General features: G+C 39.5%; 1 protein-coding gene across 9 annotated transcripts in view; it reads left to right on the top strand.

Moving 5' to 3' along the window:
* Positions 1 to 18,366, top strand: part of LOC119799535 (microtubule-associated protein 4-like) — a 153,030-nt gene extending 134,664 nt beyond the window's left edge. For 3 of the 9 annotated variants that reach the window (XM_038309481.1, XM_038309476.1, XM_038309483.1), the window contains 7 exons: positions 3,118 to 3,422; positions 6,700 to 6,756; positions 8,996 to 9,088; positions 11,213 to 11,294; positions 12,987 to 13,099; positions 14,634 to 14,817; positions 17,388 to 17,520. In XM_038309481.1, coding sequence (XP_038165409.1) covers positions 3,118 to 3,422; positions 6,700 to 6,756; positions 8,996 to 9,088; positions 11,213 to 11,294; positions 12,987 to 13,099; positions 14,634 to 14,817; positions 17,388 to 17,395 — 842 coding nt within the window. In that variant the 3' untranslated portion in view covers positions 17,396 to 17,520. Of the gene's footprint in view, positions 1 to 3,117; positions 3,423 to 6,699; positions 6,757 to 8,995; positions 9,089 to 11,212; positions 11,295 to 12,986; positions 13,100 to 14,633; positions 14,818 to 17,387; positions 17,522 to 17,566 lie in introns of those variants that run through there. The other 6 variants (XM_038309480.1, XM_038309482.1, XM_038309474.1 and 3 more) reach the window with 5 other exon arrangements.
* The last annotated feature ends 9,455 nt before the right edge of the window (positions 18,367 to 27,821 follow it).

Below are 27,821 nucleotides of genomic sequence, written 5' to 3'. Positions count from 1 at the left end.
TTGTGCAGAGCCCGGGGAGCAGTCTGGGGTTACGGGTCTTGCTCAAGGACCTAGAGTGGCAGTCTGTGGGAGTGGGGCTCAAACTCAGAACCTCAGGACTTCAAGCTCTATGCCCTGATTATCTATTGGAAATGATAGATTTTTACAGATTGCTGTTCTGTAATATATTAAGAGTCTGAATCATATAAAGTTGCTTTGACCTGCGTTGCCCGTGTTGCTGTTGACGGATCAGAGGCGCTCAGACAGCAAACCATGACTCTGCTGGTCGGCCTCCAGTAAAGAAAGACTTTGTTGCAGAAAATCTCTGACTCTAAAACCTCCAGCACAGCAGCCTGTGGATTAGCAACCGCTTGCTGCTGACAGGAGTTAGCAGCTCTTGCTGATGCGACCTCAACTTGTTTAATCTGCCGGGGTTCGCATATAGAGTCAAATTATTCTTAAGCTTCATCACAGCAAAGGGGGAGGATTTCCTCAATTAGAGACGTCCTAAAAGGAGTCAGAGATATTCCCAGAGCTTTCAGGGAGGATTGACGGAACAACATGTGATTCTCTTTGGCTCAGCACTTTGAGGAAATAGCTGACAGGGACTGCAAGGAAATATGGATGACAGATTTGCCTTGGCACAAATGTACTGCCTCAGTGCATCTTGCCTTTGGATGCTTAAGTCAGAGATATTATGTTAAATCTGCCGCCCCCCCCACGCTGGAGAGGATTTTCCAGTCAAAATGTCCTCAGTTTGAATATTTTCCTTTAATAGAGGAGAACCAACAGCCTTCTTTCTGTCTGTTCTTGTTTGCTGTTCTGCTTCGCTCCATAGTCTCCATCGCTTTTGTCTCGTATCTGTCATGGTTGAGAGACAGAAAACCATTCTAGTATTTAATCTCTTCTGCGCAGTTCAGCTTTGGTTTAGCATTTAGCAGGTCGTCTTCAGATTAAGAAGGAAACCTTAAGAGGGTTTGAGACGTTCTTAAAGAAATCACACCTTTAATAGTGATGGTTTGTTTTTGAAATTAGATTTTACTAAAAACATTTGTCTAATTTTCTGTGACGCTGACTTCCTTTAGTGTGGCTGTATATAGATAAAAATGGGTAGAACCTAGGGCTGGATGATAGTTTGAGATAGTTTGAGATTTCAGTTTCAGTACAAACCATTCATTAGTACATCCCATATATATTGGGGTGGCGTGGAGGGGGGCTGAGAGGGGCAACGGTGTACTGTGGTCATGCGTGTCGCAGAACTTTGCCTAATGCTACGTTCACACCGGACGCAGCAAAAGCAGCAAAATCACGTCTGCTGCTTCATTTTTACTGCTTGTACCAGTTAGTTCTGACGTGCGGCTGAAGCAGCTTTGCTGCTCTGGCTGCGCGGTGCAAAAGTGTGTCTGACGCGCGTTGGGCGGAGCTTCACTATCCTTTCTCTGCCTTGCAGCTATATTTGCTGTGATCAGTGGGAATATAGTAGTGGAGAAAATCCACCTGAAAATATAATCAGTGCAGTCAGTTCATCCAGATTACCATCCTGCCTTCCAATATTATTTCTGTCGAAGCCGCTCAGACCCCCACATACCAGCGGTGCGCTGTCAGTAGGAATCCCATTAAAAAGCAGCCTCTGGCCAGGTCACCTCCTCGCGGTTCACCGCGGCGGCTGGTAGGTGTTTTTCATCAAAATAATCTAAACTGCAGGCAGCAGGATAATAAAAGCGAACATGTTTTGCCTGCAGGTTTCAGTATTTTAAGTTAATTTAGGCGTTAATAAACTTTCAGAGGAGTGATCATAGCGCTCTGATCATCAGCGATATGTCTCTCTCCCTGCCAGCTCCCAGATCAGCTTCTCTGATTGGTTGACGCGGCGCGTCGAGCAGCAAAAGTAAAATTTTTCCATCTCGAGCAGCAGCGCGTTTGCGGCGTGTCAGATGCTTAAGCGCGCCCGACGCGCTGTTCAGCTGCTCAGACGCGCTGCGGGACCTTTTGCTGCGCCTTGACGCGAGTCAACCACTGACTTTGCATGTAAACTCGCTGCTTCTGCCGCGCCTGCTGCATCCGGTGTGAACGTTGCCTTATGGCTGCCAAGGGCCCCAACCTGTAGGCAGTTCTCTATAGCACTGCCTTTATTCTGTGGAAAGAAAGGAACCGCAATGGGTAGAGAGAATACAGGCAGAATACAGTTTGAGATATAAAAAAAAAATACCTCTGCACGAGAAAAGCACATGTACCACGAGCCAGACATTTCAGCAGAAGGAAAACATTGGAGGCTGGAGCCACATGAAAGTCAATCTGTCATTTCAGATGTCTAGATTCTAGACGCTTACCACATTCCATTCTCTTTCCATGTGGCGAATTGAGGTTATGCTCAGATGTGTGACTTGACCAGAGGTCCAATGTTGTGGCGTAGTAAGACACAGATTACAGCACTGATTTGCACTGATTCCCTGCATTCATCGTCCAAATTAGGGAGCGCTGAGTTAGAGGAAAAATTGGGGCCAAGAATGTTGTATCACGGATCAAGATTAGCGAGCAGCTGTTTGAAGTCAGGTTTTTCAGCTGCAGACAACAGCAGCATATCCATCGCTATGAAGCATTAGCTTGTCCATTATATTGAAATGGCTTTTTAGGAATCATATGTCATGGTTGTCTATCGTAATCATCAGGTGTCAACCGGAAGTTGTGGGATATGCCACTTTAAATGGTCTTGATGAGCCAAAGACCAACGCTTACATTTCTAGATCCAAATCAGAGGAAGTAGAGAATTCTAAGGGATGGAACGGTTTATGAAAACCGTCCGAACCGTTCAATTCAACTGTCTCGGTTCGGTTCGTGTGTGTTGTGTTCGGTTCATGCGCTGCTCCTTTTTCTCATAGGCGAAGCGTTTATACTCCAGAGCAGAAGGTGGCGGTACTGCGACCAAAGCCAACCACCAGTAGTAAACAAGAAGAAGAAGAAGCGAAGCAGCGTAGCCGGGTGTAGCAGAATGTCAGGCTAACAATCAACATATACCGAACCGAAAACCGTGAACCAAACCGTGGATTTTGTGAACCGTTCCACCCCTAGATTCTAAGATAGGAATATCTATTCAAAGCGAGCCACATTTTGAAGCTTTGTATAAAACTTTCCATCCAGCCGACTCTACCAAGCTGAAGACCACTACCACCGCCTCAAGGAGCGCATCTTCCACCACTACTGCTTCTCGCACTCGGACAACGGCAGCCAAGCCAGCTGCGCCGTCCTCCACCACGGCCACCACAGAGAAGAAGCCTCTGGTGCCCCGCACCACACGGCCCACTTCATCGATCACATCCACCACGACTAGCACCGCCACCAGGCCCGCGGCTCGCCCCGGCACGGCTCCGGCTCCTGACATTCGCAATGTCCGCTCGAAGATTGGCTCCACCGACAACATGAAGTACCAGCCCGGCGGTGGGAAGGTAGGTCCTGCTGTGACGTCTTATATCGCTGTCCCGCTCCCAGCATGCTAGTTGGGATCTTGATGCTTGTTTACTAACTGTAAGTATTGTCAAACTGCAGAGTCTGTGATTAACATGGTTTGGAACCTTCTGGTGATTATCTCTTAACTTCTCTTTCTTCTTAACCCTCTTCTCTTGGAGGGGGCGTCTCCAAGAGCAACCAGTTGTTAACTTGTTTGGTCCGGGTCGATTCAACTCTCCTTTCATTATATGGAATGGGGAGTCATTTGGGTTCTTTGTTAACCTACACTTTTCTAAGCCAAAACAATTTGTCTTGTGTAGCGCATCTTAACAAGTCATGTAGGGCACCTCAAAAAGTGCCATTTTTAGATCCATAAAGAAAACTAAACCGTTGGTTATTTGTGTGCGTATGGCTGGTAAAAACCGATGCATGGATGCTGGACAATCTACCATGACATTCAGGAACACTGGTTATGAACCAAAACTATGAGAGCAGGAAGAGTGAAGGGAGGAAATTACCTGCAACCAACAGAAATCATCTCAGTCTAATTATTCTTGGATTCATCGTTTTTCTCACCTCTCACACCGTCTCCTGCATGTTAGCTAACTTCCATTAACCAAAGCTTTGACTTGAAACAAAGGAAGCATGACTTTCTGGTAGCCGGTGTTCTTTCAGATCACCATACCCCATCAGACCAGCATACCCACAGTCAATATGCATGAGCAAGACATCAGATTTGTGTTTATCCCTTTAGCCTATCACTCAGACATGGGCAATGTGGAGTCAACAAGTCATCTCCATGTCGTATTTAATCTCCCCAGCCAATTAACCAGGTGAGTCCAATCTGCACAGGTTAATTCATGGTGAAGATTGGACTCACCTGCTTCAGTGGCTGGGTAGAACAAATACATGACATGGAGATGACTTGTTGACTCCACATTGCCCATGTCTGCTATCACTTGAGTTTTGTAAGAAAAATACACTTTCAACTTCCTCGACAGGCGTGTTTCCCTTAACCTCAATCAGATAAACGCCCGTTGAGGTAGTTTAAAGTGCATTTTTTGTACAAAACTAAAGTGATAAACAGGGATAAACTAGTGATAAATTAAAGCGAAAAACTGTGATAAACTGAAGTGATAAACTAAAGGGATAAACTAAAGGGATAAACTAGTGATAAATTAAAGAGAAAAACTGTGATAAACTAAAGTGATAAACTAAAGGGATAAACTAGTGATAAATTAAAGAGAAAAACTGTGATAAACTAAAGTGATAAACTAAAGGGATAAACTAGTGATAAATTAAAGAGAAAAACTGTGATAAACTAAAGTGATAAACTAAAGGGATAACCTGAAGGGATAAACTAAAGGGATAAACTAAAGTGATAAACTAGGGATAAACTAAAGGGATAAACTAAAGGGATAAACTAGTGATAAATTAAAGAGAAAAACTGTGATAAACTAAAGTGATAAACTAAAGTGATAAACTAAAGGGATAAACTAAAAGGATAAACTAAAGTAATAAACTGAAGTGAAAAACTAAAGGGATAAACTAAAGGGATAAACTAAAGGGATAAACTAAAGGGATAACCTAAAGGGATTAACTAAAGGGATAAACTAGTGATAAATTAAAGAGAAAAACTGTGATAAACTAAAGTGATAAACTAGGGATAAACTAAAGGGATAAACTAAAGGGATAAACTAGTGATAAATTAAAGAGAAAAACTGTGATAAACTAAAGTGATAAACTAAAGTGATAAACTAAAGGGATAAACTAAAGGGATAAACTAAAGTAATAAACTGAAGTGAAAAACTAAAGGGATAAACTAAAGGGATAAACTAAAGGGATAACCTAAAGGGATAAACTAAAGGGATAAACTAGTGATAAATTAAAGAGAAAAACTGTGATAAACTAAAGTGATAAACTAAAGTGATAAACTAAAGGGATAAACTAAAGGGATAAACTAAAGTAATAAACTGAAGTGAAAAACTAAAGGGATAAACTAAAGGGATAAACTAAAGTGATAAACTAAAGGGATAACCTGAAGGGATAAACTAAAGGGATAAACTATTGAGATAAACTAAAGGGATAAACTAAAGGGATAAACTAAAGAGATAAACTAAAGGGATAAACTAAAGAGATAAACTAAAGGGATAAACTAAAGAGATAAACTAAAGAGATAAACTAAAGAGATAAACTAAAGAGATAAACTAAAGTGATAAACTAAAGGGATAAACTAAAGGGATAAACTAAAGAGATAAACTAAAGTGATAAACTAAAGTGATAAACTAAAGGGATAAACTAAAGGGATAAACTAAAGAGATAAACTAAAGAGATAAACTAAAGTGATAAACTAAAGGGATAAACTAAAGAGGTAAACTAAAGTGATAAACTACAGTGATAAACTAAAGAGATAAACTAAAGAGATAAACTAAAGGGATAAACTAAAGTGATAAACTAAAGGGATAAACTAAAGTGATAAACTAAAGTGATAAACTAAAGTGATAAACTAAAGGGATAAACTAAAGAGATAAACTAAAGTGATAAACTACAGTGATAAACTAAAGAGATAAACTAAAGAGATAAACTAAAGGGATAAACTAAAGGGATAAACTAAAGGGATAAACTAAAGAGATAAACTAAAGTGATAAACTAAAGGGATAAACTAAAGAGATAAACTAAAGTGATAAACTAAAGTGATAAACTAAAGGGATAAACTAAAGGGATAAACTAAAGAGATAAACAGGAATAAACTAGCGATAAATTAAAGCGAAAAACTGTGATAAACTAAAGTGATAAACTGGTTTTGACTGTGGGTTTGCTGGTCTGACAGACATCTTGTGCTCCATTATGCTCTCCTTAACAGTTGCACACACGATCCTCCGTCCCAGAGGCCTCATATAGGTACACAATGTTTAATGTTCTTGTTGCGGCCCTTTTTTAAGCCAAAACCTTGTTTGGTTGTCGAAAAAATTGCATCATCCACCCATTTTAGTCGATGTTGCAACTCACAGTTTCCGCTCTTTAACAGACTTGGATTAAACCAAAATAGACACGGTTCTTCTTCACTTCCATATTTCATTCAGACCGGTTGCTGGTTTTCCCTCTTTATTCGGACGTCTGCCTTCGCTTTCCATGTTTTCACACTTTCTCCGGTATTCTTTTGATCCATTATAACTCACTTCCACAAACTTCTCTGTGCACGTTGGCCGCTTCCTTCTCTCCATTTGTCGTCACGTTTCTTTCATTGATCATGGGGGGCGGGGCTTCTCTCCTCAGGTGTCTTCTGTTACTCAGAAAAGGGCCGTGCCTTCCAAAGAAAGCAGCCAGAGCAAAGTGAGTTCCCCTCCAAACGCATTTCCTCATCTCCCACTCATTCACTCATTCATTCATCCATTCATTCATTCATTCCGTTTTCCTGTAAATCAGCTCCGTTTGGCACTGATCTATATCTTATCCTCAGAGACAACAGGATTATTACAAATGTGTTGACATTTCTTTTTTTTTACTTTGAAGATCTTATAAAGCACAGATAAATGTATGAAGTGAATTTTCTTCAATTATTTTTCAAGCAAAGCACAGGTTCTTTATGCCGTCTAAATTCCACTGCTGGTTTCTTCACTCAGTTTTACTTTTAAAACACGAAAAAAACAAGAAAAAAACAATAACATCTGCACTTTTTCAGAGATGGTTGAACTACAACGGTCTACGTTCTGTGAGGGTGATACTTCTGTGGTTTGTTCCCAGTTTACTGAGAAGAGAAGAATTGAAGAGACAGAATATATATATTTGTATTTATTTATTTTTTTCTCCAGAAAGAAAAAAAATCAAAACTCACTAGTGAATTTTGTTAAAAGCCAGCATAAAATGTTCTTTTTCCATCTGTTCCATGATCTCCCTACCCATTATGTTTATCTGCTGTGTATTTGGCGCCACCTGTTGAACGGCGGATGCATTGTCCCATTTTGCACTCAACTAAACTCATGATGTGTTACCACAGAGCTAAGAGACGCATTAGTGAGCAGGTACAGACAATATTCCACCATACTGTGTGCATTTCTGCTTTAATGCAACACAACAATTACCAAAACACCTTTATGCCTTAAAGCAATTGGATACTTTAGGAAGGTTCATCCTTATGCATATCAGAATCCCAACTTGAGTTTGTGTTTATTATTTTTTTCTTTTCTACTTTTCTACTAGGAAATTAGACAATCTGAAGGCGACCATAGTGGTTTTTCAGCTCTTCAAATAAATGTTCTCGGTTGCATGTGAAGTTGTACTCTGTTTATTGTCCTGTCAGAGTAACCGATTTATATGTTATCTCTTTATAACATGCTAATGATTAACGATGGTGGCCTCCTCCTTAGATTTTGTTCCACTTTGCTGGTCTTTGCTTCTCCACCTGCTGTTTAGAAATCAGATTATGTATTCTTAGTGTGTGGTTTACACCTCAGGGTGCAAGTTTCAGTGTTCTAAACTGTGCATTATATCCCCCATCATGTTTGAAAAAGCACATAATCATCTCAAACCTAGAGTTTGGATCAGAAGCAGATTCAGACAAAGTCTGGACCTTTGTGGCTTTGCTGTGGTACCACTTGGTACTTATGGTAGCTGTCACCATATTTCTGTTTTTCTTGGACACAGGTTTCCTCTTTCCTCTGTGGTGTGACAATGCTGTGGTCCTTAAGTCTCCATCTAGCTGGAGACTCAGATGCTATCACAGCCAAATGCTCTGCAATGGCAGCACCCTAATTCAGCAGCTAGAAACTCAAACACATCTTAAAGTATTTTTCTTTGCAACCCAATCTCTCCCAGTGAAGTTTTTCGTCATAAAGTGTTAACAGTGGTTCCCTCAAAACCCAAGCAGATCTGAAGGCTCCCCTATATACCCATCAGTGAGGCCCAAAGAGCAACAGAGTAGATTTTCCCTGTTTGATATCCTAAGAAGTCTTGTTATCTTAGAGTCACATTTAAAACAGTTCAGGATGAAAAGTCTTTCTCCTACCGAGCAGTGAGACATTCTATATGTGGTCATAAAAATTCAACTGTCCCTGCAAACTCAGCGCAGGCGTCCATGGACATGTGTTTGCGCAGCTATGTGGGGCCTTTTTTCTTTTTTTATACCAGTCTACAAACTTATTTAGTCATAGTTCCTACTTTATTATGTTGTTATAGAAAAGAGGTTCCCTGAATTTTGCTGCTAATAAACTGAAATGAAAAACTATAAAAAAAAAATGGATAAATAGGCATTACTGTCAAAGCTGTTGACATTATCATCAACTGTGGATACCCCTCCCCCAATGTACTTGCACTATATACAAGAATTACAAAAAAAAAAACTTTTTCCTGGGAAATAGCGTCCAAAGCAGCATCTTTAGACATTAAGGTGGTGAACCTTGCTTTTTCCTGATGTCTTGTCCTTTCTAACCTCGGCTGTGGTACCAACTTCTACTGTCCTCCTGTCTCCCTCACCTTCTGTTCCTCCTTTCCTTTTTAACTCTTGTGGTCCCCTCCCCCTCCTCGGCCCCTCCCCTGCCTCCTCTCTTCTTGCCACTGTGCTGTGTCCATGTAGGTTCAGATAGTCTCCAAAAAGCTGGACTTCAGCCATGTCACCTCACGCTTGGGCTCCAAGGACAATATGAAGCATGTTCCTGGTGGAGGGAATGTAAGTACTGTCTGGCCCACAGGTCCCAGTCAGGGGGGCCACAAACAAAAACGTTCCCACCAGAAGGGGTGAGAAATCAGATTTTTAACCCCTAAACACACTTAGTTGGTGGTTCCCTCTAAAATCATTTGAAGACATCCAAGTTACCAACAAATACAAATCTGTGCTTGGGTGTCATTACAAGATAGGTCACTTCTGATCTACCATAAGGCCAAAATACAGGATTTAAGGTTTATTGACTAAAAACCGGTGGGTGACGTCACTGACGCTCAGACAGGAAGTACACGCCCAAAGAACCTGCTCCCCCTGCTACAGAACATGCTTTACCTTCCCCACGCTTCCTTAAGCTTCTCCTCTCTCACCTTGTTCTGCCTCTAACTCACTAAGTAAATGCGGTTGTCTGGTCTCTGATTGGCTGTGCTTGTTCTGTTTTGTTTGTGGCTCTGTCACGTTTTTCAGCGCACTATCATAGGATTTTTTTTATTTGTTTTGTTTTCTGGGCCTTTTTTCAAATAAAAAAAAATCCCCACAATCAAAGTTATATTCCTCAATACTAGGGATGTAAATCACATCCATCATGGCGATTCGATTCAGTATCGACTTCCTGACCCAACGATTCGATTATTTTCGATACTCAAGAATACACCACGATTCGATTTGATTAATCGGTAAAAAAATTTTTTTTATTATTTTTTTTTTTTTACACCTTACAGGCTAAACAAAGTTTCCAGTTTGAAATAAATCAATGAAAGCTGTAATATAGTTATGCATTTTTTTTTTTTTTAGAAACAACAGCAAATAATAGAAGTAGAAAAGTTGCTTCAAAAAATACTGCACATAATCAGTGCAATGAGTGCAATACCTCGGCTCCAGACGTCCCCCCCCCTCCACAGACGCTCCGCTGCTCCTCTCCCAGATTGTAGCTGATCGCAAACAGTGCAGCAGACAGGAGGCTTGTTTTGTTTTTATGACCGAAATTGCGGAAAACAACTCGTGAAGTTTGACCCGCTAGAAGAGCGAGGTGCGCGAGAACGCTGGGACCCTTTTTCCACCAGGATCTCCGCTCTTTTTGGCCCTCATGTCCCTCCGTCGTTGGACTAAACTCGCCCCCACTTCCTCGTCGCCTCGGCCGTATCTAGACCCACAGCGTGTAGCACAGACCACGCTTCAATACTGAGCATAATTTAAAAATGTCTGCGTCAAGCTCACTGCAACACACTGCTGTAAGAGTATAACCAGGAAGCGAGGTAGGAGGGCAAAATAGGTTTAGCGCCACCGCAGCACGGGAGGGAGAATTACGTCCAGGAGCAAATGGATAATGGATTATCTTGCGGACGTGTCGATGCATCGGATCGTTGGTTTTTGGATCGACGCATCGATACAAAACGATTATTATTTACACCCCTACTCAATAGAGAAATCTTTTAAAATTGAATGGAGAGCTTCTCACTGTATGATGACCTGAGAGCTTCGGACGCTACGGCAGATCTGCTTCGATTGGTGACATGGATAGATGTGATGCTTTAGGCAAAATAATTCTCCAGACTTTCTGACCATTTCTTTTTCCCCAACTAGGGAACTGATAAAGCGGTGATGGCACAAAATCACAAAATATATAAATGTAGCATTAAATGCAAATAGAAATATAGATGAACAATCCATAACTATCTGTCAAAAGAAGCCCAGCTAAAACTAAAAGATGAAGCTACTATGGCGAGAAAAACCATCTGATTTTGGTTTAGTTCTGTATTTTTATTTTTTTTTTTTGTGTGAAGCACTAAACAATGCAGAGTTTATTTGGCTTCCTTAATTATTACTATTTATATAGCAGTTTTATTCTAAATTAATCTGTTTTAAACTTTGTTTAGTAGCCTTCTTTCAGCCAGCTGACCAGCAGTTATCAGTAAAGTGGCGCTTTGCTGCTTTACTATTTGCAGCTATGAAACTCTGTTCCTTTAGGAAGAATGTTAAAGTTTTTACAACTTTTTGTAACTGTAACATTGACCGTGGTGTAAAAAGTAAAACCCTTGTTTTTTCTTTTTAAGATGAAGAAGCCTTAAATTCAAATGTGCTTCCAGAATAAAGATTGAACTAAAAAATGAATCTTTATTTCCAATTTACCAGGTGCAGATTCTCAACAAGAAGGTGGATGTAAGTAAGGTGACTTCAAAGTGCGGCTCCAAGGACAACATTAAGCACAAACCTGGTGAGCCGACGCCTGCTCTGATCCGTTAGTTCACAGAAGAAACACCAGACTCTCTGTACCTCAGAATATATACTCCTGCAGACTGATTTAGGTTAAAAAACTTTAAATGTTTCCTTTATTCATATAATTGCACGAAACAAAGACGAGCTACATTCACACTGAATGCAGAGACTGGATTGATGGATTTCTGTGTTATGCCAATGAAAAGTCCAGTTTAGTAGAGATACGGTTTATTCGGTGTGTAAAGTACATTTTGATTGATAAGAATGGTAAATAATGTAGATTATAGCGAAGTGTCACTGTTAGTGGACACGGTGGACCAACTGCACTGGAAAAATAATCTAGAAATAAGTAAAAATTTCTGAAATTAAGTGTATTTACCCTTAATTGGAGCAGGTAAATTAGATAGTTTGCCAATAGAATGAGTATTTTTACTCTTAAAATAAGATAATAAGATAATATGCTCTTCAAATAAAACAATGCAATTGTGTTTTCTTATTTTTAGTGTAAATTGTCTTGCTCCATTGGCAAAATGGCACTTTTACCTCCTCAATCCAAGAACAAATGCACTTATTTTAAGGAAAAATGACTTTTCTAGATTTCGATTTTTCCAGTGTGATAAAGTTGCGCTGTGAGTCGACGCAATAAAGCGAAGGAACTCTGGAGTAGCTGCGTTTGCCGGACTGATTACGCAAAGCTGGATTGCAAGAAGGCGAGTGGTTTTGCAGAGAGGCGGATTTTTGAAGGAGAACAAACCAATTTTTTATGTTCCTAGTTATCATTATTACACAATCCACAATGAAAAGAAAGTTTTTGGGCAGAAACTGCACATGATGAATGCTAATGGGAATTTTTTTATTACATCATATTGAATTAAGCGTTCATTACCTTCTATTGTGTTCCTATAAATTAAATATCACACATGCTCTCCTCCAGCTCCAAGGAAGTCAGAGCAGAACCAGATGGGAGGAACAGCAGAGGCTGTAGGCGTTAGTTTGCGCAGGAATGGAGCAGGGCGGTTAGGGAGGATGTGGGATTTCAGGGTAAAGGTTGACAACGGGGAGAGATAAATACATGTAAAGCGGAGCTATAAGTAGGTGTGGATGTGCAGATAGAGCGCAGCAGTTAAAAAAACTGGAACCTCTGACAATAGGCGTCACATTTACCAATTAGCCACCAGATGTGGTGGTGATTAAGGCTGAAGGAGCACAACAGAGGAACAGATATTTCTCTAATCTCCTGAGGTTGATCAGTCCCCCTGCTGTGGTTCATCAGCTCTGGATGCTGGACAGAAACCTGGAAGTTTTCATCCGGTCACGGGTCCAGGTGCACATGTTGGTGCTAGCACACTGGAAGGGGATTTGGTTATTCAAAGGATCCCATCTCCTGTGCTGTTGGGTTTCAAATACAGAGCTGTGATTCGCTCATTAAAATCAAGATCAGGTTAGCAGAGATGAACTAGCAAGCAGATAGATGCTGATGGAGCGAGCTGGATGCAGTTCGCCACAATATCTGGACAAAAGCCAAGCAGGAAAAAGGCAGAATATCAAGTGACCAACGCCAACCAAAAACTTGCAGCTTTCGCGTTCTGTCAGAATATACCTTTTTTTGTAATAAATTTAGGTATTAAGCATGTGGCTACTTTAGTATTAAAGGTGAGATTATCAGGCTGATTGTTCTTTTGTGATGCAGGTGGAGGCACCACAAAGAACGAATCCCACAAAGTGAACTTTAGAGAAGATACTCAGGCCAAAGTCGGGTTGCAGGACAATGTGAGCAGTTCTCCTGGAGGAGAGAACGTCAAGGTGAGGCTGACATGGAAAGACTGTTTGAAGTTAGAGAGCTGTTGGTTATAAGAACAAGTCCTGTTTGGAAATCTGATTTCTAAGCATGGCCTCTTTTAAACTTCAAAGTCTAACTTATTATTAACAGGAATAATTCAAAACTTAACATGGAAGATGCTTCCTTAACAGAGCCATAGATGTTAGTTAAATAATTGTGTAAAAAAAAAAAAAAGCTAATTCTATCCTCCAGAGGTCTGGATTAGTCATAAATTACCGCATGTCGTCTAACAACAGTGTCTAACTTCTCTTGCGCCTCTTCTCCTGTTAATACGGTAAAGCCCTGGGGAGCGTCCGGCTCCAGGCTGCACGTGATCCAAATGAGCCAATGAGCTGTCAGTCTGGGTTGCTGCTGCTGCTACTTTTAGACACAGCAGGCAAACCTGTGGCAAGCCGGGCGATGGGAAAGAAGGAGAAGACCATGAGAAAAAGAGAGCAGAGAAAGTGTGGACTGCTGGAAGAACTGCGGTGAACTGGTGAAAGAAAAGTGAAATGGCGTGCTCAAAGATGACCCTGCACATTTAGAGGATGTTTGGCTCAACCTGCTGCTGTGAAGCAGGATTCTCCACCATGAACAGAATCAACAATAAATCTGGATCCAGGCTCAGAATGAGCTCCTTGATATGTGCTTGAGAATGGCTTAGTCTCCGGTTAAACCCAGGTTTAAAGCCTTGCAGGGCAGCCTAAAGCCCACTGCCAACATTAAGACAGAAATATTAAAACGGTCATTTCAGGTGTTTTATAAAAAAAAATTTAGATTTTAAAATGTAAAAATGTCCTATTTTTTTAAATATTTTTTTTATTTAAAAATTAAATGTAAAACATGGATGCATAAACACTTCATTTTATTTCAGTGTTAAATTCTGTTTAAGGTAACAGATTATAATTAAAAATTTCTCCGGACCTTTACTGGTTGATGATTTTCTTTATTTGGACCCCGCAGCTCTAGATGTAGATTTTCTTGTTTTCTGAGGTATTTTCCTTTTAATTCCTAAATGAGTGAGATTTTACCCTAATAAATAGCAAGAATATGTCTTTAGCATCTATACCATGTTTACCATGATTAGTATTGTGTCCAGATGCAGCATTTTTATATCAGTTGTTTTTGGATTATAGATTAAATTTATAGATTTTACAGAAAATATCAATATTTTTGACAACCCTTCTATTTTACCAGCTGTAGTGGTAAAGAGTGCTGCCTTAATGGAGCAATAGGTGGCGCTGTGCTCATCTCCACACAATGCATGCTCCTTGATTTAATGTCAGAACAAGATTAGTCTTTTTCAGCATGCTGACTGGCAGTGTGTAGCAACAGATTCTAATGGTACAGCTCTGATATTTCTGTTGTTTTAAAACTGTTTAAAAACATTTTTTCTCATGGTTTATGTTTACCAGATTTAGCTTTATAGTTTAGGTTGCTTTCAGCCTCACGGCTAAATGGGAACAGTTTATCCAGGTTGTTCTGAACCAGCTGCCATGTTCTGCTGTGTATTTTTAGGCTGAGGGGCCCCAACAGACCGAGGGGACTGGGACTCCCATGATTAGCAGCCTGGCTCTGGCCCCCGAGTCAGGGCCAGGAGGGGACCCTAATACCCAGGAGAATGGGTTGAAGGATGGAGCTCCCAGTGATGGTGAGGGCCTCCGGGAGCCTCAAGCTCTGGACTCCCAAATGCCAGAAACAAGTAAGTCTGTGTTTGTTTAAAGTCATGAGTTCAGAGTCGGTTCCTTACGTTTGATTCCCTCAAAGACGGAAGAGCCTGATGGAAAAAGTCAAAGATGCTACAAATTTTATATTCCCCGAAATCATCTTTCTCAGTCATCCAGGTCATAGTCATTTAAAAAGTTTTTATAAAAAAGTCCACAGAACTTGGTTTTGAAGTTTGAAGACGTTTCGCTTCCCGTCCAGGGAGTTTTTTTTCATTCAAAATGTCAGAAATAGCCTTGAGTTCCAGACTTTTTAGAGGGGACTAAAAACAAACCTGAAGAACGAGTACGTCCTTATGGAATCGGGGTTGTTTTGTTTCTTTTTTAGCATCTATGACCTCCCTTTCAGAAACATAGACAGCTTTTGGTTATTACAGGCTAACAAAGAACCCAAACGGCCCCCATTTCATAAGGGTGGACCCGTTCGTCCGGTTCAATTTGCATGTTTTCTAAGCCAAAACAAGTTTTGTTTTTAGTCCACTCTATAAAACCTGGAACTAAACGCTATTTCTGACATTTTGAATTGGAAAAGCTTCCTGGATGGGAAGCGAAAGGTCTTCAAACTTGGAAACAAAGTCCAGTGGATTGTTTTCTTACTTTTTTGGAATGACTTTGAGGATAGAGGAAAATTTTATAGCTACAAATTTAACTCCTCCCAGCCAATGACTGGCGTGTTAGCCCACTCTCATTCTCTCATTCTGTGGAAAAAGAGAAACTTCCACCTGCCTTCTGAGCCTCTGTGCTTCCTGACAGCTGTAAATACACTAAGGACGTAACGCTTATGTGCGTGGTTTTAAAAGATGCATCAACGTTTGCTCCACAGCTATGGGTGTTTGCGATTCAGGGGCTGCATCCTTTCACAGGGTTCGTTCTATGTGGGCCTTACCTCAAAAACAATGAAAGCCGGAGATGATCAGCTGTTATTTAGGATGGCTTAGCCTTCAGCAGCTAACCACGCCCTCAACTCAGCATAGCCTTGCTCGCCTAGCAAGCAAGAGGCGTAGATCTGCGCTCTCACTGATCAATTGAAGAACTTTGACCTCTAACATGGCAAAGGTTTTGAAATTACAAGTAATATATCCTGTTTAGATCACCTATAGGTCAGTGCCTTAACCATCAGGTTAGAAATAAAACATTTTAGCATGTTAGCTTGTTAGCTTATCACAACTACTAAAAATTGCTGATGATTTATCTCTGGAGGCCATTTTCTTTTTTATTCCTTACCAAACAGTAGCCTACAATGACTTAAATAACAACTTCAACCTAATTTAGGCGAAGCTTAATGTAAACAACAGCGCGGGACACATGTATTACGCTGTTAGCATAAACAACTTGACTGATCAAAAAAAGAGTGCTCTGTAACATACGCACGCTGCTGTGTTGAGCTTACGAGTTTTAACGCGTCTGGTGTATTTTCTTCGTACTTCGACAAGACACTCCAAATCTTGACCGACGTTCACCCTCATTTCCCAATTACGCTGCTAGCATAGACAAATTGACTGATCATAAATGAGAGCACTCACTTGCGTGACCTACGCACAATGCTGTGTTGAGCTTACGAGTTGTAACGATGTATTTTCTCCGTACGTAGACAAGACACTCCAAATCTTGACCGATGTTTACCCTCATTTCGCAATTATGCTGCTAGCATAGACAAATTGACTGATCATAAATGAGAGCACTCACATGCGTGACCTACGCACGATGCTGTGTTGAGCTTACGAGTTTTAACGCATCTGGTGTATTTTCTCCGTACATCGACAAGATACTTCAAATCTTGACCGATGTTTACCCTCTTTTCGCAATAATGCTGCTAGCATTAACGACTGATCATAAATGAGAGCGCCCACATGCGTGACCTACGCACGCTGTTGTGTTGAGCTTACAAGTTTTAACGCGTCTGGTGTATTTTCTTCGTACGTTGACAAGACACTCCAAATCTTGACCGACGTTCACCCTCATCTCCCAATTACGCTGCTAGCATAGACAAATTGACTGATCATAAATGAGAGCACTCACTTGCGTGACCTACACACGATGCTGTGTTGAGCTTACGGGTTGTAACGGTGTATTTTCTCCGTACGTCGACAAGACACTCCAAATCTTAAACAATGTTTACCCTCATTTCGCAACCTCACTTTGCATAGCAAATCAACACATCGTCTGCATAATCGCAATACATTATGCGATTATGTGTTATCCGGTTGGACACTTAATATAAATTTAAAACACTACTAGCCATTTGTTATATCTTGAAGGGCGGACCATGAAATTTAACATAATAAAAAGAATTCGTAATTTTCTCAAAAGCCCATCAGTAAGCACTGACTCTAAGATTTTATATTTGTATCTTTTTGCCACGATTTTTACTAAATGTCTTTAATTCGTCACAGTTTAGTAAAAGGAAAATAAAACTAGCATAGTTAACGATGACTTCCGACATTTTTTGGGTCGTTGGAGCTAATGTTAGCCCTCATTGTGTCTGAATGTGTTTAAGCTAATCATGTCTGCCGTCCATCTGATTATATTTTGACTTTTTATCTTACAGGCATCTAATTCTGCTATCCCTCTGCCCTCCTCATTTCAACTGCCCCCCTTTAACTTCACCGCCTCCCCTCCCCCCCTTATTTTCCTTACTGTAAATCTTTTTTTTTTTCTCCCTGCCTCACTTTTACTCCCTCCCTCCCCAACCCCCCTCCTCCCCTAACCTTAACCCCTCTGCTGCAGATTGAGTCTTTCAAGCTCAACTTCCGCGAGAATGCTCGCTCTCGCACGGACCACGGCGCTGACATCACCATTCGGCCAGCCCCCCCTCTCTCTCTCCCCTCCGGCGACGGATCCTGTTCTTCATGCACGACAACCAAAGCCACCACCCAGATTCTCGCAGTGTTTCCTCCCCCCTTCTTTGCTGCACCTACAGGTGGAGGTCCGTGGCGGACGGCAGTAGGAGCAGCAGCTCTGCGATGGGATCCTGACCTTTTTAAACCCCGTTTATCTCAAATCTGTTGTTGCAAAAATTAGAATTGTTCAGTAGCTCTTCTCTCACTTCATCATGCGTCATTACCGTCACCCCTTTCATATATTTTACCTGAAGTAACTCTGCTTTGGTCCTGATCGGTACTCTATGTGAAGGAAAAAAACCCAGGACGGCTTTTACTTCTGAGGAATCGTCAACTCTTCTAGAAAACCACCTTCATCTCCTGCTTTTCCTCGTGACTTTAGGAACGTTTTCCCTCAGTAAGCGCATACTTAAATAATTCAGTGTCCATCTCATCATGGCTTCCTCCAACTCTCTCTTTCATCCTCATGTACAAGCTAACAAAAAAGAAAAAAGAAGTCTGAATCGTTTTAACTCTTTATTCTCTGTGTTTGTGACGAGGTGTTTGATTGAAAAGTTTTTATGTAGAAATGAGATTCTGATACGTTTGGATCAACTTTTTTTTTTTTTCCTGCTTTCCATGTTGTCCCTTGATGATAGAACTAGGTTGTATTTATTCAATACTCTTAATAAAAACAGCAATATAACAGGTGTTTTATTTTCATCGAATAGTGCTCAGAAAATCTTTGAAAAACACGCACATGTTCCTGCAAACTGAGAAGGGAGGAAGAAGGTTGTAGAATGCTGAGGTAAAAATTGATAAATCGAAATCTAGATAAGTCATTTTTTCATAAAATAAGTGCATTTGTTCTTGAATTGAGTAGGTAAAAAAAATTGCCAATGGAACAAGACAGTTTACACTTAAAATAAGAAAACACAACTGCATTGTCTTATTTCAAGTGCATTTTATCTAATTATCTTATTTTAAGAGTTAAAAAAAACTAATTCCTTTGGCAAACTATCTCCTTTCCCTACTCAAATTAAGGATAAATACACTTAAGTTAAGAAATTTTACTTATTTCTAGATCGTTTTTCCAGTGAAAAAGATTAATTTTACAGTTGGGGTTAAATATCTGATGTGTTTTGACTAAAAGGAGGAAAAAATGTTCGGCAGAAGGCCAGCTGAAGCTGAGAATCATCAAACGAGTCCAGAGGGAGATGAGGAAGATGCTTGAATTGTTTGCGCGTCTGAAATGTGCCTCCTGTTTGTTTTACCTTAAAAGAGAAACCCAGTGGATAAGAGTGATGCAGTCTCACGCCTAACAGAGAAAAAGATGAAGAGATGTTCTGGTTCTGGTTTCTACACCAAGCCGCTCTGCTAGACTCTATGTTCCATTTCAGATGTTTCTGTGACAGTCTGGTTTGCATGTTTTTAGCAGTTTCTACAATATTCAGCTGCATTTAAAATCTAATTCTGCAGTTCTGTGTGTTCGGTGCTCAGCTTGTTGCCGTGTCGTCACTCTCTCTTCTCTTGTAGCAACCTGTTGCCTCCTGATGCCTTTCTAATGCATAGCAAATAGAAAACTCATCCCCTAACGCCATCGCCGTTACTCCAAAGTGTTGGTATCGCTTTGTACGATTTTTAGAAAATGGAAGTTAAGAGGAAATACTTCATATTTATTCCTGTGCTCCAACTCTATACATACAGACCGCACTACTTAAACATTGATGGAAACTTTTCAGCCACATATTTTATCATCAGTGGTCCTTTGATTTGTAAAGACAAATTTTGATGTTTATGAATAATTCTAATATGTTGCTTTACTGTATTCAAGACATTACAACTAATATATCTTAATTTAGCCAATATCATGCAAACATGATAGTTATTACATAGTTTGTGAGCAAAAAGCGCTACTTTAATTCTACTGAAACTCAAACACTTTTTCAACTAATAGTTTACTTTTTTTTTTTTTTTTTTTAAGTAAACCAGCTTCTTATAAACTGCTAGCTTCTGGGAACGTATTAGTAATCACAACTTCTACAGGCTTCACCAAGGCCAACAGTCAGCCAACAGCTCCAGCTGTAAGCCAGCAGTTCCGGCTGGTAGCCATTAGCTCCATCAGTTAGCCAACAGCTCCAGCTGTTAGCCAGCAGTTCCGGCTGGTAGCCATTAGCTCCAACAGTTAGCCAACAGCTCCAGCTGTTAGCCAGCAGTTCCGGCTGGTAGCCATTAGCTCCATCAGTTAGCCAACAGCTCCAGCTGTAAGCCAGCAGTTCCGGCTGGTAGCCATTAGCTCCATCAGTTAGCCAACAGCTCCAGCTGTTAGCCAGCAGTTCCGGCTGGTAGCCATTAGCTCCAACAGTTAGCCAACAGCTCCAGCTGTAAGCCAGCAGTTCCGGCTGGTAGCCATTAGCTCCATCAGTTAGCCAACAGCTCCAGCTGTTAGCCAGCAGTTCGGCTGGTAGCCATTAGCTCCATCAGTTAGCCAACAGCTCCAGCTGTTAGCCAGCATCTCCAGCTGGTAGCCATTAGCTCCAACAGTTAGCCAACAGCTCCAGCTGTTAGCCAGCAGTTCCGGCTGGTAGCCATTAGCTCCAACAGTTAGCCAACAGCTCCAGCTGTTAGCCAGCAGTTCCGGCTGGTAGCCATTAGCTCCATCAGTTAGCCAACAGCTCCAGGTGTTAGCTAACAGCTCCATCAGTTAGCAAACAGCTCTGGCTTGTGGCCAGCAGCTCCGGCTTGTGGCAATCGGATCCGGCTAGTGGCCATCAGCTCCGGGTGGCCACCAGCCGGAGCTGCTGGCCAGCTCCTCCGACTGGTGACCGGCTGCTCCGGCTGGTGGCAAACTTCAGCTGCTGAACTGCAAGACTTTTAACTTCTTATTAATAAATAGTTATATCTGATATCGCCCAGAAAGTTAATTTTTGTCATATTTTCCCATCATTTTTGCACAATCTGTGCCATCACCTCATTTGCAACTAGAAATACATCCCTACTGGCATTGAATGCACTTTAGAAAACACTACCGAAATTATTTCTATCTTAAGTTAAGTACACTTTGATAACTAAACTACATAGAGTAAAATGGTAGAAGCTATTTTGCTGGGAGGAAAGATTCTTTAACATCCTTTCTGTTATATTACTCAATGAAGTCATCAACAAACTGCCCAGAGAAGTCTGGTAAAATAAGATTGCAACACTTTTTTTTCGATGGTTTTAGTATCTCAGCCTCGGTGCTTAAAGTGTATAAAGTACCAAAATGTTCAACAATAAAACCAAAACACAACTACAATATGCAGCTCGCTTTGTTCCTGCAGGACAGATCAACTGGTGACAAGATCCAACAGCCACCGGCTAGCCATTCTCACACTTTGATATAATTTGATTGTTTGCTGGCATTATCTCCTGTAAATTCATTAGGCTTTGATATTTTTCTTTTTTTTTCCCCAAATAGAGGCAAATTGTAAACACCACAAAAAAAAGTGTTTTAAAATGTCTGACAAATGTTGTTTCAGACAAACGCTCTGTTCTTTCCAGCTACTAAATATTTTTTTTTGTTTGGCAATATTATAATAAAAATTTAATTTTCTTTAAATGTTCTATATAATAGATTAAAATGCTTAGTTTATAACTTTTGGATTATTATTTTTTTTAAGTAATGAATTTATATAATGCCTACAATTGATAACTCTCTTCGTATCTTAATTTTTCCTGGTTTTGCTTCTTTATTTTATTTTATTTTTTTCTTCGAACCAATAACTAGTTATTTGTAGATTATATTAAAGCAAACTTTCCATCCTAAGACAGTTTCCATCGCAGAGTTTTGGGATTCCACTTTACTCAGAGCGTTTAAACCTTGAACTTCTACTTATCTGTATTAGTAAACAGTGTGACAGGTTGGTTATTGACTGCTTATAGCCTCACATTAGAACCCCATTTTACAAAAACTAACCAAATAATGGCCCCAAACTAGAGGAAGTACTCATCATTAGAGCTTTAACGCCAGTTTTTGTCTTCTTTTTGAAAATGGAGACCCTGAAGTCTTGACAGGTGTCACAGTAGTTCAAAAAAAGTCCAATTTGTAAACGAAAAAACGGTCATTGCTCTAAAATAAAAGAAATATATATATTTTTTTCCGATGGGTATTCGACTAACCTCGATTGCCTTTAGCTTAGCATGTTAGCATCAACTCTTAGCTATAATTTTTAAGTTTTCTGACATGTATGAAAATAACACGGCTGCTTTGACTGCATATCTCTGGATTTATGTTGAATTGCATGTCGGACACAGAGGACCATTAATAACGGCAAACATCAGTCCGAATCTTTATTGATAATGTTAAGATTCACAATCACAATGCTGAGTTATTCTTTGAAGTTAGTTTCTTTATTAAACTGATATGCTGCTGCTGATTTTATAGAAGAGGTTTGATGAAACTAAACCGCACCTTAATACTATAATAATAGAGGATTAGCTGTGATGTAGCAGTGATTCCACTTTTAATGAGTCGTAAGTTTAACATGAATGTGGTCTTACTTGGTAACAGTTTGTGTAGAGCTAACTGATTCCTTCATTACACTTTAAGGTTCCCTTTAGGTCTTATAAAGTTGTTCTCACTTATTAAAGGTACATAGTCACATTATTTGACATTAACACTCTGGTTCCACCATGTTTTTATGAAAAAATATGGTGTCCTGCATGTGTAGGAGTTTATTTTTTTGTCTTCTAAGCTTTGTTTTTGCTCAATCTGTTTGTAAACATAACTTTTTTGTGTATATTAACCCTGACATCATTTCACCGAGGTTATTATATTTAACTAAGACCAACGAAATGACAAAAACTAGGATGAAAATCCATTTTCATTTCCTAAAATAAAAACTAGACCTCCCAAAAACTAACTGAAACTATAAGAACTTCGAAACTAAACCAGATTTTAGAGAAAATGTGCTTAGTTTTCATTTATGTCTTTATCATAGTTCATTAATATGAGGTCTAGTGTCTGTTTTCACTTTTTTGTTTTTTGCTATACTGTATTTTTGTAGCTTGCGGCAGGTTTTGGTAATTTTTGCTGCTTCAGTGGTCTGTCCTTATCTGGGATTTTTTCTGGTATAACTATCACTATTATATTTTTTTTGTTTTGCCCCTGATGAAGAAAATTAAAACCAAACTGAAACTAAGTCTTTTTGCAAAATAAAAACTTAACTAGCTAACATGCTAAAAATGAATTAAAACTAAACTATAATGTAAAAAAAATTCAGAAGTCAAAACTAAATAAAAACAATTAAAATTTGAACATTTTCAAACCTTGCTGCGCCTGCATAGAATTGGACAACAAGCCAAAACAATGGAGGCGCATGAGAGCACTGCAAAAAATTGAAATCTAATAAGTAATTTTTTTCTTCAAACGGGTGCTTTTTTTCCTGATTTGAGGAGGTAAGTGAGACACTTTTGCCAGTGGAACAAGACAATTTACATTTATCAAGAGAAATAATTGCTTTGTTGAATTTTAAGTGCATATTATCTAATTCTCTTATTTTAAGAGTAGAAAAACTAATTCCATTGGCAAATAACCTTATTTACTTGCTAAAATTAAGGTTAAATAAATTAAATTTAAGCTATTTTTCTTTATTTTTGGATTGTTTTTGCAGTGTGGAACTCCTATCGTAGTTACAGCAACAAAAAAAGTCCAAGATGAAGTTTAAAAAGGTGCAAAATCTTTGATTCCAACAAAGATAAAACTGAAGTTGTTCTGTGAAACCAGTTGGATTACACTAAACCTCAGGAAGCATTCTGATGTCACTGTGAAGCTGATCGATGCGTGAGAACATGTCCTTGCTAATAGTGCTACTGATGTTAGCAAAGCAATGCTTTTAACCATGGGTGGTTCTAGACAGGGGCCAACGGGGGCCAGTGCCCCTGTAGATCATATCCATGCCCCTGTTTTGGCCCCTGCACTGAAGACATAATACTCAAACAAGTTCTATTGATGATCTGTGCTGGAACAGACATAGTTACTGATTGGTTCTTTGGGTAATTCTCTTACAAGTTCTGTTTTACTAATTATTTAAAAACAATAAGGTGATAGCTTCAGGGGTATTGAGATATGATCCCAGTTTTCATCTGATAAATGTTTTTTTTCCAAAACCAATAAAATAAAAATACTCTAATTTTCACAGCGGAATTTTTATTTAGCTCTAATTCAGATTTGATAGAAAACGGTAATTTTAACTCAAATTAAGTCAAAAAATTTAAAAATTATGAATGTTTATTGACCTAATAAGACATAATACTTTGAATTAAACGTAATTGAATAGAAATTTCACCTCATGCAGCTCTCTTAATATATTTGAATCCCTTGCCGTGTTTTTTAGTTCATGCTTTTCTGGGCCCCCATGAAAACACTTGGCCCCCTCCTGGCCCCCTGGTTGATTTGGTCTAGATCCGCCACTGCTTTTAACCGCTATCATCCCAGCTGCTGGTTTTCCATCAGGACTTATGTAGCAGCTGTGTTGATGGTCACTATCTGGCCTTCTGGTAGTTCAGCAGTACTGCCAGCAGATGGCGCCATGTTGGTTTATGTCAACTGGAGCTGGGATTCTATTGGAATCAGAAAGGACTATTAGCACACTATTAGAAAAGACACTTGGAGATTATCACCTTACTTTAAATAATTGGTTATTTGTCTTCTTAAAATATAACGTGACTATGTACCTTCTTATAATCAGTTCATTCTGACACATTAAGGCAATATGCAAATTATTCCTTGTTGCTAACAGATGTAGCTGCAGGGTTGTTTTTCTATCTGAACTCTTCCTGTGCCTGTCCGTCACTAAGATTAGCTTTTGCTTCCCGCCTCAAAGTTTCTATCCGCCTCTAGTTTCGACTTCTTCTTGGGTGTTTATCGATGCTCTGCTCATCGCCCCCGATATCAACGAACAAACAACGTACGTATGATGTAGCTTTACATGGGAGGAAAGTGCTTTTAATCATGACTGTTATGGCTGTTATTTTCTGATATACCTGTTGTAACAAAGCGGGAAGCGATCAGGCCCTTTTTTTTAATCGTTAGAATGACGCGCGGGAGGGCGCCAAAGTGAAAGAATGTCTTTTGAGATATATTGTGCTAAAAGACGCAACACTTTTGTAAATGTATTTATCGTTGTGTTCCTGTAGCCTCATGGCTCTTTTTTTTTTTCTTTTTTTTTCCATGGTTGAACTCGTGTTGTGATTTTTTTTATTTTCTTTTGGGGCAGCGGATGGTGTTGGGAGGTTGCACAGAAATTTAAACAGATTTATTGATTTTATTTGAAGTGCTGTAACACATTTTCAAAGTTTTAACTGAATTTCTCATATTTCTAAATGTGTCTGCCGCCACAAGCCCAGTCTTAAGAAATTCAAATGTGATTAATTAAAAAAAGTAGGGATGCAGCGGCCTCTGCTGGAGAGAAATGGGACTGAAGCGGTGATTTATTATCTAGAGACGATGACGCTGCAGCCTGCCAGAGAAGGAGCCTAACACACAGTTTTTGGACGTAGACAGCTGGTCGTAGCGGTCGGGTTGGTCTGCATGTGAGACGCTCCTATGAAACCTTCCAAGGAGCAACATGGAGCTACATGTAAACATTAACACTAGCTAAAGAACAGCTGCTGTTCCTGCAGAGCATGCTGAAAACCAACAATGGCTTGTGTTTGGTAGACTTTCTCTCACTTACAAAACTTCCTCATTGTTTTTTTGTGTGGGATTATTTTTCTTTTCTTTTTCCAATATTTTGAATTTTATTATTTTGGTTTGAAAAAGTGTTTATTGTGATTACTTGTTAATTAGTGATGTGATTATTAAACATAAAATAAAGTTGAATTAAACTCAGTTGTGTTGGATCTAATTCTGTTTTTTGGGGTTGATTTATTGATTGAAAATGATAAATTATCCTTTTCTACTTAAATTATATTCATATCTCCTAGATATGAATTTAATATGAATGAAAGAGTATGAAACTTATTTTGGGTTAATATTCTATATCCAATTCAAAGACTTTTTAATGGATTTTCAGAAACAATTCACTCAAATTCTAGATCAAAAGGTGGCAGCATGCACCACTGCTGCCACTTTTATTAATGAACAATTATAAAACAATACAAATTAAGTAAAAACTGAGTCTTATATAACTGGGTGGTTTGAGGAAACAGTATTTCCTCACAACCCTGTCCTCTCTGACCACTTTCCAATAACCTTCAGGATTACTTTAACAGAGTTCTCCTCCCCCAAAAGAAGGTTCAATTTTAGTAGATCTTTATCAGATAGTGCAGTTATAAATTTTAAAGAATCTGCTTCACTTTCTCTCTCCTCTGTGTCACTGAGCAGTGCTGCAGAGTGCAAAAGCTTAGCTTATTCCCCTTCACAGGTTGATGATTTTGTTGATGGGGTTGCTAGTTCTCTGCGTATTGCCTTAGACAACGCAGCTCCTTTGAAAATGAAAACCCTTAAAAATAGAAAGCTTGCTCCTTGGTTTAATGCAGAGCTGCGTACTTTGAAGCAAAATGCTAGGAAACTGGAGAGAAAATATCGCTCCACAGGCCTGCGAGAGTCCTTCCTAGTCTGGAAAAATGGTTTACTGCTGTATAAGAGGACTCTTTGTAAAGCAAGAGCAGCATACTTCTCCTCATTAATAGAGGAGAATAAGAATAATCCTAGATTTCTTTTTAATACAGTTGCCAAACTCACCCAGAGCCATAGCTCAGTTGAACCGTCCATTCCACCTGCTCTTAGCAGCAATGATTTTATGGGATTCTTTATAAATAAGATTGATCTTATTAAAAATAAGATCATAAGCACTCCTCTATCCGCGATTGTACCTGAGGTAGTCATGGAATCTTAACCGGGTTTAGACTGCTTTGATCCAGTTGAACTCTCTGAATTAGCAAAATTATTGTCTTCATCTAAGCCTTCAACTTGTATGTTAGATCCAGTTCCAACCAGGTTATTTAAGGAGGTATTCCCTTTGATCTCCTCCTCCATTTTAGATGTGATTAATCTATCTCTGTTACAGGGATATGTACCTAAAGCTTTTAAGGTTGCTGTAATTAAACCTCTGCTTAAGAAACCGTCTCTTGACCCAGATGACTTGGTCAATTATAGACCTATATCCAATCTTCCTTTCTTATCCAAAATTCTTGAGAAAGTAGTTGCCAAACAAGTTTGCGATCACTTCCACCATAATGAACTTTTTGAAGAGTTTCAGTCTGGCTTTAGAGCTCATCATAGCACTGAAACAGCTCTGGTGAAAGTCACTAATGATATTCTCATGGCCTCAGATAATGGACTTGTATCTGTGCTCGTCCTGTTGGATCTCAGTGCTGCATTTGATACAGTTGACCATAATATTCTTTTAGAAAGACTTGAATATTTTGTTGGAATTAAAGGAACAGAACTAGACTGGTTTAAATCTTATCTATCTGATCGAATTCAGTTTGTTCATGTTAATGATAGATCTTCAACACGCTCAAAGGTTACCTGTGGAGTACCACAGGGATCAGTGCTAGGACCAATTCTCTTTACTTTATACATGCTCCCAATTGGTAGAGTTATTAGACAGCATGGGATTAATTTCCACTGTTATGCTGAAGATACCCAGCTATATCTGGCTATAAATCCAGATGAAGCTAACCCATTACATAGATTACAGGCATGTCTTGAAGACATAAAAACCTGGATGACTCTTAACTTTCTGCTCCTGAATGCAGACAAAACAGAAGTTATAGTCTTTGGACCAGAGTCTCTGAAAAAGAAGCTGATTAGCCAGTCACTTCATTTGGATGGGATTAAACTGATTTCAGATAATAAAGTAAAAAATCTTGGTGTTATTTTTGATCAGGACCTGTCATTTAAATCCCACATCAAAGAGGTTTCTAGAATTTCCTTCTTTCATCTGAGGAACATTACAAAAATGAGAAATCTCCTGTCCAGGGGTGATGCTGAGAAACTAGTCCATGCATTTGTTACTTCAAGGCTGGAATATTATAATTCTTTACTATCAGGAAGTCCACAAACTGTAGTTAAAAGCCTTCAGCTGATCCAAAATGCTGCAGCCAGAGTTCTGATGAAAATTAAAAAGAGAGATCATATCTCTCCTATCCTGGCTTCTCTTCATTGGCTTCCTGTT

This window comes from Cyprinodon tularosa, unplaced genomic scaffold (assembly GCF_016077235.1).
Source record: "Cyprinodon tularosa strain WSP-4 unplaced genomic scaffold, ASM1607723v1 ctg660, whole genome shotgun sequence".
NCBI lineage: Eukaryota > Metazoa > Chordata > Actinopteri > Cyprinodontiformes > Cyprinodontidae > Cyprinodon > Cyprinodon tularosa.
This window is presented reverse-complemented; position numbering and strand designations above follow the sequence as displayed.